Consider the following 16,330-nt stretch of genomic DNA (forward strand, 5'->3'; position numbering starts at 1 on the left):
GACACTGTGATTTGTTTAATCATGGAGCTGATTATATAGATTTTTTTGGACTTTGAGAGCCTTAGTTATGATACCCAAGGACTGGTATCACTTCAGCTCTTCTGAACCTCTGGCACAAGAATCCATATCCCCGTGGGCATTGTTTTCTTGTGTTCCCATTAGATTATAAATTCTTTGAACCTGCTTTATGACAACAACATCTCCTGTTTTGTGATTACCTGCTGTACGTATACACGACCGCCTACCTTCACAGCTACCATAGCAAGGTAGATGTTGCTATATCTCCATTTTACAGATGAGGGGACTGAGGCTCAGAGAGCGTGTAAAACTTTGCCAAGGTCACACAGCTAGCAAACAGCAGAGTCAGGATTCAAACTCAAACCTTGTAGGCCAGAATTGGGGCACGTAACCACAGCACTCACAGCACCCTCCTTCTTCGTGGTCCCACACAACTGCTAAGTCAGTGCTCAACACATTTGCAGCATTCAGTAAATACGTGTTGACGGGTGGTTGGTTAATAGACCCAGGACTTGTGGTGTGATCCCCTGCAGACAAGGAGGAGCCTGAATTGTGGTGTCCAGGTTGGAACTGAGTGTTCCAGGGCCCTGGACCCAGTTAGCGGGGGCAAGCTTCAGAGCACAGAGCCAGGGGAGTGGTGATGCAAAAGATAATGCTTTAGGGGCAATAGAAATGAAAAACTAGCAAGCTGTCTGAGTCCTTGGTCTGAGGGCTGTGGGGAGAGAGAATGAGAGAGTGATTGCATGCAATGAAGGGAGAGCAGAGGGTGAAAGAGAAGGAAGATAGAGGGGTGGAGAAATCCTCGGAACCTTAGGAACAGTCCCAGACTCTCTGCAGGACACCTGAAGATTCCCACCTGGATGGGAAGGAGCAGAGAAGGATGCTCCTCGTGGCTCTGGCACCTGGCTTGTGTTACAACTCGGTCCTCTTTGGTCTTACTCAATTCCAGCTATAGATCGTTTTCATGGACTCATGAAACTTTAGAGCTGAGAAGGACTTTGAAGATTATTTGCTGCCCTCCAGTGGTAAGATCTCAATCTCTCTCTCTCTCTCCCTCTCTCTCTCTCTTTCTCTCACTCTGTCTCTCTTTCTGTCTCTGTCTCTGTCTCTCTCCAGATAAAGCCATCCTGGACACACAGTGTGAAAACAAGAGGAATAATAATATTAGTGATAACAATAGCTGGAGGTGATAGCGAAAATACTTTACAATTGCTGAAGCACGGAGGCTGACAAAACAGAAAGGGCACAGCAGCAAACGACTGGGGTAGCTGGACTGGGCACTGATTTTCATCTGTCTTTCAGCCCTGGTATGTGTATGTGCTGGACAGGAGCTAAGTATTGCCTAATTAAATCCCCAGAAAACCCCATAATCCCAGTAAGACTTCACCAGAGGAGGAGGTTTAGAGAAGTGACATTATTGCCCCAGGACACACACTGAATCAGTGGCGGTGTCTGATTTGAACTGGGGGGTCCTGACTGCAAGGTAGCTGGGACAAGGCAGGAACAAGGAAGTCTCTGCCTGGAGTCTGAGAGTTTGAGACACGCGAGTAAGGGAGTGTTTTCTGTTCTGCTTAGAGCAACTTCTTGATTTCATCCAACAAGGGCCCCCAAGGGTGTTACAGCTGTTCTGGTCTCTGATTCCCATTACGACCAGAAATGAACAGTCAGTGGTGACCTCCTTCTATGTCAAGGCTTTCCTCGGTCTTTTGCGAGTGCATTTCCACTACTTTTACTTCGAGCCTTCTCTCCAAGTCAAAAAGGCTCTTACCGAGAAAAGCGGCTGGGCTCGATCCAGGCATGACCCTGCAGGGGCTGGAAGCCTGGCCTGGGCTCCTTTAGTGTCTGAGCTTATGACTTGCAGCTCTTTCTCCAACCTGGGTCCCTAGTCTTTTCTCTCCTGGGACCTCTGATGTGCAGCAGAAGGTCCAGGTGACCTAGCAGCGTGACCTAGTACAAGTCACAACCTCATGGGAGGGACAAACAGAGAAAATGGAGGGGGAAAGACCTAGGCCAGACATAAAAGCTTTAAGTAGCCTGAATTTCGCAAATGGATGAATATAAGGACTTCTTAGGTAGAAGTGAAAAATCTGTCTTTGAAAAGACACTCGAAAAATCCCTCGGGGGAAAAAAACAATGCAATTTCCCTGCCACTAAGTCTTAGTTTTCTATAATAATAAGTATTATTATAATAATTACGTAATATTTTGGCAGGAAAAGTTGACATGATTTTCTCTTTTGCTTTTCTGAATGTACTTTCTGCCAAGCCAGCCAAGGGCACTCCCCTGCCTCAAGAAATTAGGATGATTACAGCTGAAAGAAATCAATAGTATTCAGGTTCTGATTCTCAAAATAGGAACTTATTTCAAGGCAATAGACTTGAGAGCAGGCATTGTGAAGAGAGAAGCTTTTTCCAAATTCCCCCATTTCCTTCCTTAGCGTATCAAGACCCCGGCCTGGTAAAGCAGACCGCAGGGTTTTCACTGATGACCGATACAGGAAGAGAAGTGGGTGGCAGAAACCCATCCCTTCTAGCTATGGGGGTGGCTGGAAAAACAAGGGAGGCCAGGAGGGAAGCATTTCCTTCAAGAGGCAGTTGTTACATAAGCAGGGAGAACCCCGCGGGCAGAGCGTTCCGACTCCTCCCCTGCACTGGGCTGCCCGGTGCCAACAGAGGTTATGGTTCGCTCATCTGAGGCCTCTCTTATTGCCTGTGCAGCAGGGACCTCAAGTTGAGAGCCGGCAGGTCTGCACAGGGATCTTGCCTCCGTGGGAGTGAGTTCCAGGGCCGGGCGAAGAGTGTGGGGAAGGGGGAGCAGGGAGCAGGAAGTCTAGGGGATCGCGTGGGGTGATGCTGACCGTTTAAGTAGGAAGTAGCCAGGTTACTCCAAGGAGACTCTTTAGATGGGCAGAGACTGGGATGGTCAACCTGGAGGCTGAACAGAGAAGTTAGAGAAAACAGAGGCTCCCCTGCTTCTCCACCCTCCGTGGCATCCCCTCACACCTAGAATAAAATCCACTGTCCTCACCGTGGTCTGCAAGACCCCACCAGGTGGGCCTTCCCCTGGCCCCTCTCTGACTCCCTCCCCTTTCCCCAGACACCCTGGCCTCCAGGCTGCCCTCCCACACAGCTCACACCTGCACAGGGGAAGGTGGGGGCGAGGCTTGCATTGGCTCGCTCTTCAACTTGGAATCCGCAGTCTTGATCTCTCATTCCATTTAGGTCTCTCCTCACAGGGAGTCCCCTCAGGGCGTCTTCCCTGACTGCCCTATTTAAATAGCTCTCCAGTGCCCCTCTGCAGGCTCTTCCTGGGCGGCGTTACTCTTCCTTGCAACAACGATTACAGCTTGAGCCTATATCTTAGTCTGCTTGGGCTGCCATAACAAAAGACCACAGACCGGGTGGCTTAAACAACAGATTCATTTTACCACAGTCTGGAGGCTGGAAGTCCAAGATCAGGGTGTCAGCATGGTCGGGTTCTGGTGAGGGCTCTCCTCCTGGCTTACAGAAGGCAGCCTTCTCGCTGTGGGCTCACATGGCCTTTCCTTGGGGTGTGTGTGTGTGTGTGTGTGTGTGTGTGTGTGTAGAGAGGCCACCAGTCCTGTCAAATTAGGTCCTTATCCTTATGACCTCATTTAACCTTAAGTACCTCCTAAAAGCCCCATCTTCAAATACAACCACAGTGGAAGTTAGGGCTTCGCTGTATGAATTTTGGAGGGAACATTATTCAGTCCGCGCCACTTATAAGTACACATTTATTAGAATGTATCTCCATGAAAGGAGGGGTTTTATACACTGTTGTACCTGCATTGTCCAGTACTGGGCCTGGCACACAGTAGGCACTGTATAAATATCTGAGAAATAAATAGAGGAGCGGGCAGCATCTTCTCTGTTTATCCTAGTGGTAGTGTGAGCAGGTTTATCACTCCATGATAGTAACACCCCAAACAAGCCCCATTTATTAAGCCTGTACACAGACCGGTCCATCTACCTTTTTTTCCCTGATCTAATCTTCAACAAAATCCCAGGAAATAAGAATGATTCTCATCGTGATAAGTATGAGCAAACTGAGGCAGTTAAGTAACTTGCCCAAAGTCATGCAGCTCATAGGCAAGGCCAGGATTGGGGCCCTATTCTATCAACTCCAAAGCTCATTTCTTTTTAGACTCTAGACCAGTGGTTCAGAACCACCTGGAGGTTAAAACCGACTACTGGGCTTCGCCCTCCATATTTCTGATTCTGTAGGTCTGGGATGGGATCTGAAAATCTTCACTTTTTTTTTCTTTTTTTAAATGGAGGTACTGGGGATTGAACCCGGGACCTCATGCATGCTGAGCGTGCACTCTACCACCGAGGTATACCCCCACCCCCAGAATATGCATTCCTGATACATTCCCAGGGGATGCTGATAACGTTGCTCCAGGGACCACACTTTGAGAATCACTGCCCTAGACACACAACACTTCAAGTTCCTTTTTCTCTCAGACTTTTGAGCTATTTTCTATCTCTATAGCCTTCACTATAGTCCATCAGTAATGAGTTTGCAGTAATTGCTCGGCGTTTCCACGCAGTCTGGTCTGAAGTGGCCATCAGGAGCCTAGAGAAAGACCTTTGCCACAGGGTGGCAGCAGCATCCCAGATACAGGGCGTTAGGCCTGGCGCTGGGGCAGCTCATTAGCACACCATCCCCTGGGTTCCCACAGAGCGTGGGCCTGACTGCCTCTCCGGTTCCCCTTGGCCGGGAGGAGGACAGCGGGGGGGGGGGGGGTGGGCTGGCAGAGGGGGAGGTCACTGGCACACAGAGCAGCAGTTTTGTTCTCTAGGAGACCCAGGAGGAAGCTGGGTGGTCCCCTCAGAGTGTCGAATTGTGCCCTTGACAAAACCACCATGCAGCGCGGGGCTGCTGGGAGAGCCGGGCCTGACAAAGGCATCGGAGGAGCCTGGCAGGGGCTGTCAGTACCCGGGCGCACGCAGAGGCCTGGGCCCCTCCGGGAAGAGGCCTGGCAGTTTCTCAGGATGCCCGTTTCTAGGGGAGACGGGCCTCTGCAAAGCCTCCCTCCCAGAAGAGGTAGGTCTGTGGCCTCCTCAGGGAGTTCCTTCCTGCTCACAAGGGCGCAGACTGAGCCGGGAACCACTCTCTCCTCCTCCAGCGTCATCCCCATGCCTCTTCCTCCTTCACTGAGCCAGCTTTGTTCTGAACATCTTAAGAATCTTCCTAAGTGCCAGGAACTGGGCTGAGAGTTTTACACTATCATCCATTTTCATTCTCATTACACCTTGTGGAGAAGGTCTTAGACTTATTTATGATGAGGAAGTTGAAGTTTTGATCTATCATTTGCCAGGCTTACTTGACCCTAGAACCTCATTCAACACTTCCTACAACAAATGGAAACCTGATAGGAAAACTGAAGAGTTCAGGTTTCATCCAACCTTCGCACATACAGATGAGGACATTGGGGTCCACAGAGAAAGCCGGTTAAAAGCAAATCAGGGACTAGAACTCACACTTCCTCATCCTGGTATTGTCATCATGAAGCCAACAGATCATGTACTAGGATTAATCAGGACAATCCAGGGACCCTGATGAAACTGCTTGAGGATGTAAGGGTAACAGATATGGAAGCAGCACCACTCTGAAGCTGAAGGCCTTTAGGTTTTAGGAAGCATGAAGTCATTCTTAGTCTAGCTGTGTTCGTTTTCTAACACAGGTGTAGACTTTCTCGAGTTTTTCTACTTCTTTGGCTAACAGCTTATCATCAGCTTAAATGAAGCAATGCCTCACTGAGGCCCTGTAGTGCCAAGGCTGTGGACTTTGGTGACAGTTTGCAGACTTGTGTTGCTGACAGAATCTTGTGAGTGCTAAGTTCTCCCCAGGGCAGACCCATCATCAGCTCCTTTTGGGGTTGAGATGACTCTTGGATGGTCTTTATTTTCTCCTGCTATGTCTGCAAGCTCTTGGCTGGCTGCCTTCAGGCTTTTTTTTTTTTTTTTTTTTTTTTTTTTTTATGATCCCCTGAACCTATAGAGTTGAAAAGGAAATCTAAAAGTTGTCACCTGACAGCCTCTTCTGTGAGACCCACTGCTATCTGTAATCTGGCTGCGATTATTGGGAAAGAATTTGACTTTAAGGGGCATATTTTGTGCTCCTTCTGCAGTACTAATTGGGCCCTGTGCGTCGTATCCTTCAGCCTTGGCTTAAAGAAGGGACTTTTGTGGGACTGATGCCCAACCATGGAGGCTGGAGTTCCTGCAGAAGACTGAAAACTGCCTCATTCCCAACTTTGCAATGACTGGAAAATGATGGTCTTTGAATAGCACAATATGAAAAGAATATGGGTGCTTTTCTGGAAAGAGCACCCCAAATGAAAAAAATATGTTCACAATGGAAAACAATATGTGAACGCCAAATTGTTCAGCCCTGTAATGGATTACAGAAAATATTTTATGTTTGGAGTTGGGTGGGGGCGGGGAGTACAGGAGGAAGGAGTGAGAGAAGGAAAGGCAAAAAAAAAAAAAAAGAGAAGAAAAGAAAAACAGATGTGAGCCTTAAAATATTTCAAGTATGGATAACTGAAAAGCTATTTAATTTATTTAAGGCCGTTCCATGAAGTCTGAAAGGTGACCAAGTTTTTTAAATGCAGTCACAAGATTTACAAGTGATAACATCCCCTAAACAAACAGTATAAATGTCCCAGGTCTAGACTGCCTTTTAAAGCGTGTTTTTGCTAGCAAGGAGAGATTAAAAATTAGGATGATTATTTTGAATAATCACACGAACTCTTTCACCTATAACATTCACTCCATCAAGGCAAATGTAAATTGTCTTGAATTCTTCATTTTGCATTTATGTAGGGTTGACAACAACGGCAAAAAAAAAAAAAAAAAATACAGGTTGCCCTGCGTAATACTTTGGGACATACTTAAACAAAACATCCTTTGTTATTTAATACTTACACTTAAACATTATTTGCTACTATTCAAATATAACTGGTGTCTTTTATTTGATCTGACTACCCTGCTTGTATGTATATGTTCAGTAAAATGAGACTGGTTCCAAATTGAAGGCTGAGGCATCAGTTTTGTGGGCATAATGAGGGAAGACCAGATTAAAATCATGCCACTTTCTGAGTACCTGCCTGTGCTTAGGGAACATAAGGAATGGGATGGGAAGATAATAATCTAGAACAGAATGGCAAAACGGAGGAGGGAGGGGAGAGAGGCAGGGCACGGGGATACAAAACAGAGAATTCCTAGAATGGAAAGGGCTCCTGGGAGAGACTGAGAAGCAGGGAATAGGGAAACGGGGTGGTGAAGAATTTTAAACCCTTTGATGGCTTTCACATATCACTCTTCCCTCTACACTGCCGACCTTGGAATTCCACGTTGTGCTCATCCAAGCGAGTTCTCTTTAAGAGGAAGTTCAGCTCCTTCCTGCGACGAGCTCGGGGCTCCCCCCGGTGGTCGTTGTGGGTATCGCGCCTCCCCAGACCCGGCCTCATTTATCCCAGAGATTTCTCATCTTCCACTTTCCCTCTAAGGACCGGGCCCATCAGCTTCCTCCACCCTCCCTTCCCTGCTTTTTCTGACGGCTTATTCATTCCTAGCCTGCTTTCGACCTGACATCCCTCCCCTCTACCCCACCACAACTGCTCTGGCTCCTCGGAACAGGCCACACAGAGCTTGGTCATTGTTGCCCCAGTTCTGGGACCACCCGGGTGGGAGAAGGGGTAGCGCGCTGCCGCGGAGGCCGAATGACTGACAGCAGCCTCAGGTCAAGTGCCCAGCGGGCCGCCCGGAAGGAGGGCGTGTGCCCCCCTACCCCTTTCCAGCGGGAAATCAGCCCTTCCTTCAGACCCACGCGATGAAGAGCGCTAAAACGTCTATGAATAAAAGCGTACCAAAAGGATTTTACTTGGAAAGTAAGACTTTTCAGCTTGGGAAAGGGAATGCTGCTGGGGGTGGGACAGAGAGGCTGAAGGGATAAACATGGGGAACAGATAGACCCCCAACGTCTCTCAGTGTCGGATTTTTAAAAAATTGTTAGGAATGTATTTACTTATCAGAAGCATTAAAAAAATGTGTTAACCGGAAGCATTTTCGAAGTTCCGTTTGTGAAGAGATCTGTGACCACTTCAGAGGGATCTATGCTTTTTCCCCTTCATCTTAGTCATAGCCTGAGAGGACTGTGAGGGTTGATGCCTTCAACCCTAACGGCATCGCCACAGATCCTCCACAGGCTGCTGACCCGCTTCTCAGGCCTGAGTGTGGAGGCTGGAGCCCAGTGAGGGTGGAGGCCAAATCCAGCTTAGGCTGCAGAAGGGAAGGAAACTGGTGATGGCAGGAGGAAGCACTTCCTAGGGGTGGGTTGTTCTTTTGTGGCACTTCCCTGATTGCTTCCGTGTCCAGAAAGTCCCACAGACTGGATCCCCTCAGGGAAGCCAGAGCTAGTTTGATTCCCTCAGGCTGCGAGCATTTCCCCAGTCACCCATTGGGATGTCATAAATGCCTTGTCAAAAGTCAGACTGATCAAACAGGGATTTGTAAAATTTTTGGTCGAAAGATCCTTTAGAGAAATTGATGGACGCTAAAGCCTTCTCTCCCAGAAAAAGGCAGATGCACAAAACTTTCCCTACAATTTCAAGGGCTATATGAACTCACTGACGTCTTTCACATGATCTAGGGGTTTGTGGCCTGTCCTTAAGAGTCCCTCCTCTAGGTGGCTGCCACCTGCAGGTAGACGGTCAGATTAAAAGTTCTCCAGCGGGGAGGATATAGCTCAAGTGGTAGAGCGCCATGGTTCTGGGTTCAATCCCCAGTACTGCCTCTAAAACTAAATAAAGCTAATTACCCCCCCAACCCACCCCAAAAGGCTTCCAGACACAACTTCAACCTGGGCATCTCATGATATTGCCTCCTGATTCTTCATTTAAAAAGCGTGATGGGAAAAGGCAGTGATCCATAAGTCGTGCTTTATGAATAGAATGGTTCAGTAGCACATTGGTTATTCCTGAAATCTCCCTTGAGGTCTTATTCAGCTCTTTTCACAAATGGCAGTAGTAATGGCAAAGATAAATCTACCTAATTTGAAGGTCAGACAGGAAATTAGTTTGTTGGAAGAACCAATGGTGGCATTATACTTTTCTAATTAATCCCAAAATGGAAATGATTCAATCTGTCTGAGAAATTTGAATCGGAGGTGAACAAGTCAGTGCAGACTGTTACAGCAAAGCACTTCCTTTACCTCCTTTTGTTTCCAGCTCCAGTTCTAGGAGTTGGGCAGAAAGAGTGTGTCCTTACTTATTTTCTTGTGGCTGGCTTTCCCAGCTGGTCGTTCCAAGATTTTACCTAGCATTGCCCTGAACTCATTGCGATACTTCCACAAATGAAAAATGTATTTCCCTTCAGGGAGAAGAAGAACAACATGCAACGGTATAATGTAAAACTAATTTTTTTTTCTTTATTGAAAATACATCTACAAAGTAATGCTTCTCAGTCCACCCTGGGTGCATGTAAGATGCAGAGCCTGTGATGAGCTGGCGAGAGGATCTGCCCAGAGGACCTGCTCTCCATAAGAAAGAGTTAGTATAAAAAAAAAAAAAGATCACACTGTAACAGAATTAATTTGACATGATTAATTTTTGCTCTACTGGTGTCATAAGATGACAGCCATATACATTAACTTTTGTAGTGTATTTCCCAAATAGAGCCTTGACATTAAATGGTTACTCCATCATGGCCTAATGTTAACTTTTGTACACACATAATGCTCAAGATCTATATAAAAATATCTCTAATTGTATATTGGAGGATGTATATCTAGATTTTCAGTCTGTTAGCATAATTAGGTCCATTCTTCACCATGTTCAGTCAGAAACTCAAACACAGCTGGTATTGTCTTATATTCCACATCTTTGACTGGATATTCCTTAGGGGGTAAAAAAAAAATGTAACCTTCTCTAAACCTGGTAGCTGCCTTGCCTGAAACTAATGCCCCTGCTGTTTTGTTCCTTTTTTGTTTTTCCTTGGAACGACACTGGCATGGCCTCATACTGATTCATCTTCTACCATTTCTCTCAGGGACACGAACCAAACCAAATCAGACCCCACTCCAGCAGAAGGTTTTGAATGATTTGGTGAGTGGAGTTCCAACACAAAGAAATATCTTGTTTCTCTCATTCAGAGAACTTTTGATTATAGTCAAAAACCTTTTCAAATACGAGACCACCCACCCAGCTCATAGACCTCTAGTAGAGACAGAGCTCATTCATTTGACTTCTCTAAAATATATAACAAGTGGCCTTATATTTTGTGTGCAGACTTTCTTAGTTTGGGGAATGACTTTGAACTAAAGAGGAAAAGTGTTTCAGGTTAAAAGAGGAAAAAAAAAACCCTCTCCTTTTAAAATACTCTTCCTTGAAGATGACTTATTGTCTTGTTGTTTTAAAATCCTCTCTTTGTAACATCAACCATGCTCCATTCTTTCCTGGCTGGCTCTTTAGTGTTCCATAGTAAGACCACGCGCACCCTTGCTAGTTGCTAGTCTTACGTTTTATTTTCTAAGAGACTATCGTCAGTTGAGGAGTGATGGGAGACATCCTTCCCCGAGTAGTCCCTTCAGTTTGGGAAGAGTAGGAAAGGATACTTCCCCTGTTGGGAAGAACTACGCAGATTTCAGGAACAATTCCTCTCCTGGAATGGCCTCCAGCCTGGTGACTTGCATAACTGACATCTTGGACACAGGACCTGGTCAACCACACAGCCATCCTGCCCCTACTTAGAAATATTCATTCTCAATAAATGTCTACTCTGAAAGCCCTGCGCTCCATGGAATGATACTTGCTACAGAATGTTCTGAGGGGAAACCGGGCAGGTTCTTTTAGGGCGCCACAGGATGTTTGGGCTAGAAGAGACCATAAGGTTGTCTAAGGAATGTGCTCATTTTACAGATGAGAACACTGAGGCCAAGAGATAGGCGTAACTTTCCCATGGCCACGTAGAAATTTCACTTTATGTGCCTCCTCACAGCTGTGCTAGGTGTGTATTCATATTGTCAGGCTACTAATAAAATAAGGACACAAAACATGAGAAAGGGGGAAAAAAAAACCCTTCTAATGTCCAACTGATGACCCGTTATCTATCAAGTTGTTTTGTTTTGATACTAAAACTGAATTGTATTCTCAAGGATTTTTCAATTCTGAAAGTTGATTTAAAACCAACTTTGTTTTTACCCTCCCATTTGTTTTGACTCAGTAATTTTTAACTATCACATTTACTGGTTGTGTGCTATATAAGCATGTAAGATTTGATCAGGGCTATTTTTGATCTCAGTACCTTATCAGATAAAACTAACACGAAATGAGTTAAACATTTCAAACGTGGGATGAAAACGATACATTTTGGCCACTGCAAAATCCTCCCTTGATTTTGGACGAATACTTCCCAATTCTATCAGAGTGGGAGGAAAAGGGAGGTAAAGGGCTTACTGGAGAGAATGAGATGTCATGAGATGGAAACATTTGATAATCGTTTTTCAAACACCTGGTGCGCAAGGAAGCATTTCTTTATGTTAGTCTACATCTTGGTTTCACTGTCGATGGGTTTCTCAATTTCGCTTTCCTGGGCAATCAGCTGATAGGGTTTCTTCATTTCATTCTCTTCTATCACTGAGTTACCCATTTCAACATCCCGGTTCTTCAGTTCATGTCGTGACAAGTGTTCAACAATGCCGGCTCCCAGAGAGTCTCCCAGCACGTTGGTGGTGGTGCGAAGGCGGTCCCTGGGGAAGGGTGAGGAGCAAGGAAAAATGAGGCTCCTGTGAACATCATGTGATTTCAGCTCAGATTTTTTTTTTTTCACAAATGAATATTTTTTAAAAATTGAAGTATAGTGAATCAATGTTATGGTAGTTTCTGGTATATAGCAAAGTGATTCAATTATACATAATACATATGTTCTTTTTCATATTCTTTTCCATTATGGTTGATTACAGGATATTGAATGTAGTTCCCTGTGCTATACAGTAGGTCTTGTTTATCTGCTTTATATGTATACTAGTTTGTATCTGCTAATCCCAAACTACTAATTTATCCCTCCCTCACCTCTTTTCTCCTTTGATAACCATAAGTTTGTTTTCTATGTCTATGAGTCTGTTTCTGATTTGTAAATAAGTTTGTATCATTTCTTTTAGATTCCACATGAAAGCAGTATCATATGATATTTGGTTTTCTTTGTCTTATTTATTTCACTTAGTGTGATAATCTCTAGGTGCCTCCATGTTTCAGCTCATATTTTGAACCACCTGGCTAAGTCACTGGAGGCGTCTCTTAAAATTCTGCTTGGTGTAGCCACCAATTGCATCATTACGTAATAGACACATGATTTATAATCGTAGTTATTAAGAGTAATAAGGTCATCTAGATTATTAATTTTCAGTCACTAGTTAGTGTGCCAATGGTAGGAATGACTTTTCCCTTTCTCCTTTTATTTAAAATTTCTCTGGAACAACTCATCTTCCTTGTACCAGAAGTTCTCAAAGCATGGTCTAGAGACCTCTGGGGGCCCCTGAGGTGAAAACAATTTTCATAATAATGCTAAGATGGTATTTGCTCGTTTCACCCTCATTTTCTCATGAACGTTGGTCTAGTGGAATTTTGAATACAACACAACACAAAAGATACCACAACAGATTGAATGCAGAAGCAGCTAGTCTTGTATTAAGCCAGACATTAATAGGAGATTTGCAAAAGTACAAAATGGTATCATTCTTTTCCCTAAATTTTTGGCTTGGAAAATGGTATTTTTTTTCATAAAAATATTAAATGTTAACATGTAATGAATTTGTTATTATAACCTTTAAATGAACTTAACATTTAAAAAATGTCTAGGTTTTTCTGACATGATAAATACTGACAGGACCCACACAGATAAAAGCTTTTGAGGTCCTCAATAATTTTTATGTGTCATAATTTTAATAAATTGCATTTTATAAGTATAATAATTTTAATAAATGTAAAGGGATTGTAAGACTAAAATCTTTGAAGACCACAGCTTTATACTGTAACAGTTCTCACAGTCACCGACTGTCACCCAGACAGTGGGCTGAATGCTTTCCATGCATCACTGCACTTAATCCTCGCAGCACCACTGGGAGGTAAATGGCATTATCGTCCCACTTAACGGAGGAGGAAACTCAGGTGGTTGGGTAACCTGCCCAGCGTCACACAGGGGCAGGACACAAGCCCAGATCCGAGTGACTGTGGCTCTCGCCCTTAGTGGATGCCCTTCCCCCCACACATCTCGCCTCGAGCTCGCTGAGCTCTGCGCGGTCATTAGCGCTAGTGAATGGAGTCCAGGTCGACTCCAGCACCTACGGGTCCTTCTGGGCTTTGACCTCGGGCATCTTGGGAAGACATGGCTCGTAAGTGGAAGGGAGAGGAAATGTCAGCTGGCAAGGTGGGTCCCAGAGGTGAAGGTCTGAGGGTACTTTTCTTGGAACTTTCCCCAGAGCCAAAAATCAATTCTGTCTAATGACGCCAGCACTCTTCCCACTGTCTGCACGGCCGCCCCTCTCCCTGTTGGGCTGAGATGGGAACATCTGGGCTGTATTACGCCATCGGAATGGGAAGCATGAAGAGCAAGCCAGGGGCAGCAGGGGAGGCCCACCGTTCCGTCCCAGCCGCCACAGGGATGTGTTGTGCAATTCAGAAATGGCTTTGCTGATTTGTGTTGACTTGGCAGACAGTGGGTTTCCCAATCCCCGAGTGGCTTTATGGACTGAGACGTGTAGCAGCCAGATGTGCCCTGTGGGCTGATAACCGAGGAGGGTGTGCACAGCGTCGGGGGCTTAGTCTCCAGATGACCACAAGGATCAGGCAGGGAGGACACATTAATTACAGGCCAAACTGTCCCTCTTCGTGGAGCCCTTGGGCAGGCATGCCAGGCTGCCTGGTGCCCTGGGATGCCAAGGGGATGGGGGTAGGGGGCGGGACAGCAAGCCGAACGCAGTCCCGGTGTACTCACAGGAACCAGTCCACTGCGATGATGAGCGTGATGTCGTCGGTGGGCAGGCCCACAGATGTCAGCACGATGACCATGGTCACCAGGCCCGCCTGAGGAATCCCAGCTGCCCCGATACTGGCAGCTGTGGCTGTGATGCTGTTAGAGGAAGTCCCCAGATAGAAAACATTTGTTTAAATCTCCCCAGATAGAGAGCATACCCTGTGAAACATGCACAGTGGCAATGTCTGACTTGCCATAAGAGGATGTGCCTTAGAAAAATGTAAATGAGGTTGTGAAAACCCCACTGAGCTAATAATCATATTAACTAATGATTATCAGATGCCTGTTATGTACCACCTGATATGTTAAGCATGGCTGTCTCATTTGCTCTTTGTGACAACACTTAGGAAGTTGGTCCTATCATTACAGCATTTTTATTTATTTATTTATTTATCTATCTATCACTTTATTGTGGTATAATTCCTACACAGTAAACTACACTTATTTCAGATATATAATTTGATGAATTTTGACAGATGTATACACCTATGAAACCACCACCACAATCAAGATAGCTAACATTTCCATCACTCCCCAGGAGGCGCAAATTTTGAACTCCTGATTTATTCCTTCCCACTGTCCTTACCCCCAGGTAACCAGAAATTTGTCCTCTATGTTTGTGAGTCTGTTTCTGTTTTGTAGATAAGTTCATTTATGTACTTTTTTTTTTAAGATTCGACATACAAGTGATATCATGTAGTATTTCTCTTTCTCTCTTACTTCACTTAAGATGACAGTCTCCAAGTCCATCCATGTTGCTGTAAATGACATTACTGTATTATTTTAATGTCATTATAGCCATTTTTAAATGAAGAAACTTGTGTCTATCTGAGACAGGCTGGGACCTGGGACCTGGGACCCTGGGTTGCAGTGCACTGGACCAAGCAACAGAATACAAAGGAACTATAAAGGACTAAAAATAACTATGTGCATGTGCATTTGCGGCAAGTTATGAACAAGATACAAAAAGACCAAAAACCCAAGGGCCACTTCTGAGGTGTTAGGAGCAAAAGCAGGGGACTGTGCATGATCCCTGCACACAGCACCACCAAAGGGGTGGGCGGCCCGACCCCTGGACTTTCCTCTCCCCTCACCCCATTTAAGGAACCAGCTCGCCCCTCCTCCGGAGCAAGCAAGGAACTCTGTTACTTGTTTCCTCTCCCTCCCAATAAAGCCTTGCCTGAATTTCTCCTCTGGCCTTTTATTCATTTGTATTTATTAAGGAGGCCAAGAACGCTGGTCAGTAATGTAACTATTTTCTCAGGTACTTGAAAGTTCTGTAAGGTCTAAAGTACTATACCGTTATAACAATTTGTTTCTAATAATTCCTCTATCCAAGCAGAGGATTGTAAAGATACTCAACTTAAACACTTAATGTGGTCAGAAAAAAGAAATCAAATTTATTATTTCAAAAGCAAAATGAAATAAAAAGTCCCGTGGCACTATCAATATTTTTTATGGAGGCAGAGTGAACTTGGTTTGTAAGGCACGTAACCTGTCCAGGATTCAGTTTGTTAAATACCTACTTGATAGGCTTATGTGAGAACGTGAAAGTGTTTTCTGAATAGTGAAGTATTACCTAGGTATAAAGTGGTATTAAGAAAGCAGTAAGTCTGTGGAAGAGACTGTTCATGGCCCCCCCCATGTCGTTCCCTTCCATAGCACTAGAATTCTCAGCTGGTGCACGGCTGCCCACAGTGAAGACCGTGTCTATTACCCTGTCTCTTTTGGAGCTGAGACTAAGACCTGGCCAGTGAGACATGGGTGAAAGAGACTAGGCTACCTGGGGGTCGGGCTTCCTCTCCCACTGGCTAAAATTTGGAGGTGATGATGAGCTGTCCTGGACCACCCGGTTGAGAGTAACACCCCAGGGGTGACGGAAACTCACGCTTTGGTGCTGTACACTGTGAAACACCTACCAGCCTGGAGGGCTTCGTGGGGCAGAGCTGCTCCACGTGAGGGAGAAGTACAGTTCCATCTTGTTGAATCACTGTTATTGTCATTATTTTAAATTCTGTCACATGCAACTGAAACTTTTTCATAACGCAGCGCTTTTCAACCAGTATGCCAAGGTATGTCCGAGAATGGGTTACAGTGAGCTGAGATACTGATTTCCCAGCCCCAGTGTAGCTAGGCTGAGCCCAGGGCTCCTAGACCCTCCAGGCCAGTCACTTCTAGCCATCATCAGCCTCATCTTCTTTATCCCAATGCATCCTGCAACTGTCATCATTTTCCAATAACACAAAACATATATAC

At 45.3% G+C, this 16,330-nt stretch overlaps 1 protein-coding gene across 2 annotated transcripts in view; it reads right to left on the reverse strand.

Moving 5' to 3' along the window:
- Positions 1–10,037: 10,037 nt before the first annotated feature.
- Positions 10,038–16,330, reverse strand: part of SLC1A3 (solute carrier family 1 member 3) — a 74,056-nt gene continuing 67,763 nt past the window's right edge. For both annotated transcript variants that reach the window (XM_006207663.4, XM_031676640.2), the window contains 2 exons: positions 14,036–14,170; positions 10,038–11,792 (listed from right to left, as the gene is read on the reverse strand). In XM_006207663.4, the coding sequence (XP_006207725.1) occupies positions 11,588–11,792; positions 14,036–14,170 (340 nt within the window). In that variant the 3' untranslated portion in view covers positions 10,038–11,587. The remainder of the gene's footprint in view (positions 11,793–14,035; positions 14,171–16,330) is intronic.

This window comes from Vicugna pacos, chromosome 3 (genome assembly GCF_048564905.1).
Source record: "Vicugna pacos chromosome 3, VicPac4, whole genome shotgun sequence".
Lineage (NCBI taxonomy): Eukaryota > Metazoa > Chordata > Mammalia > Artiodactyla > Camelidae > Vicugna > Vicugna pacos.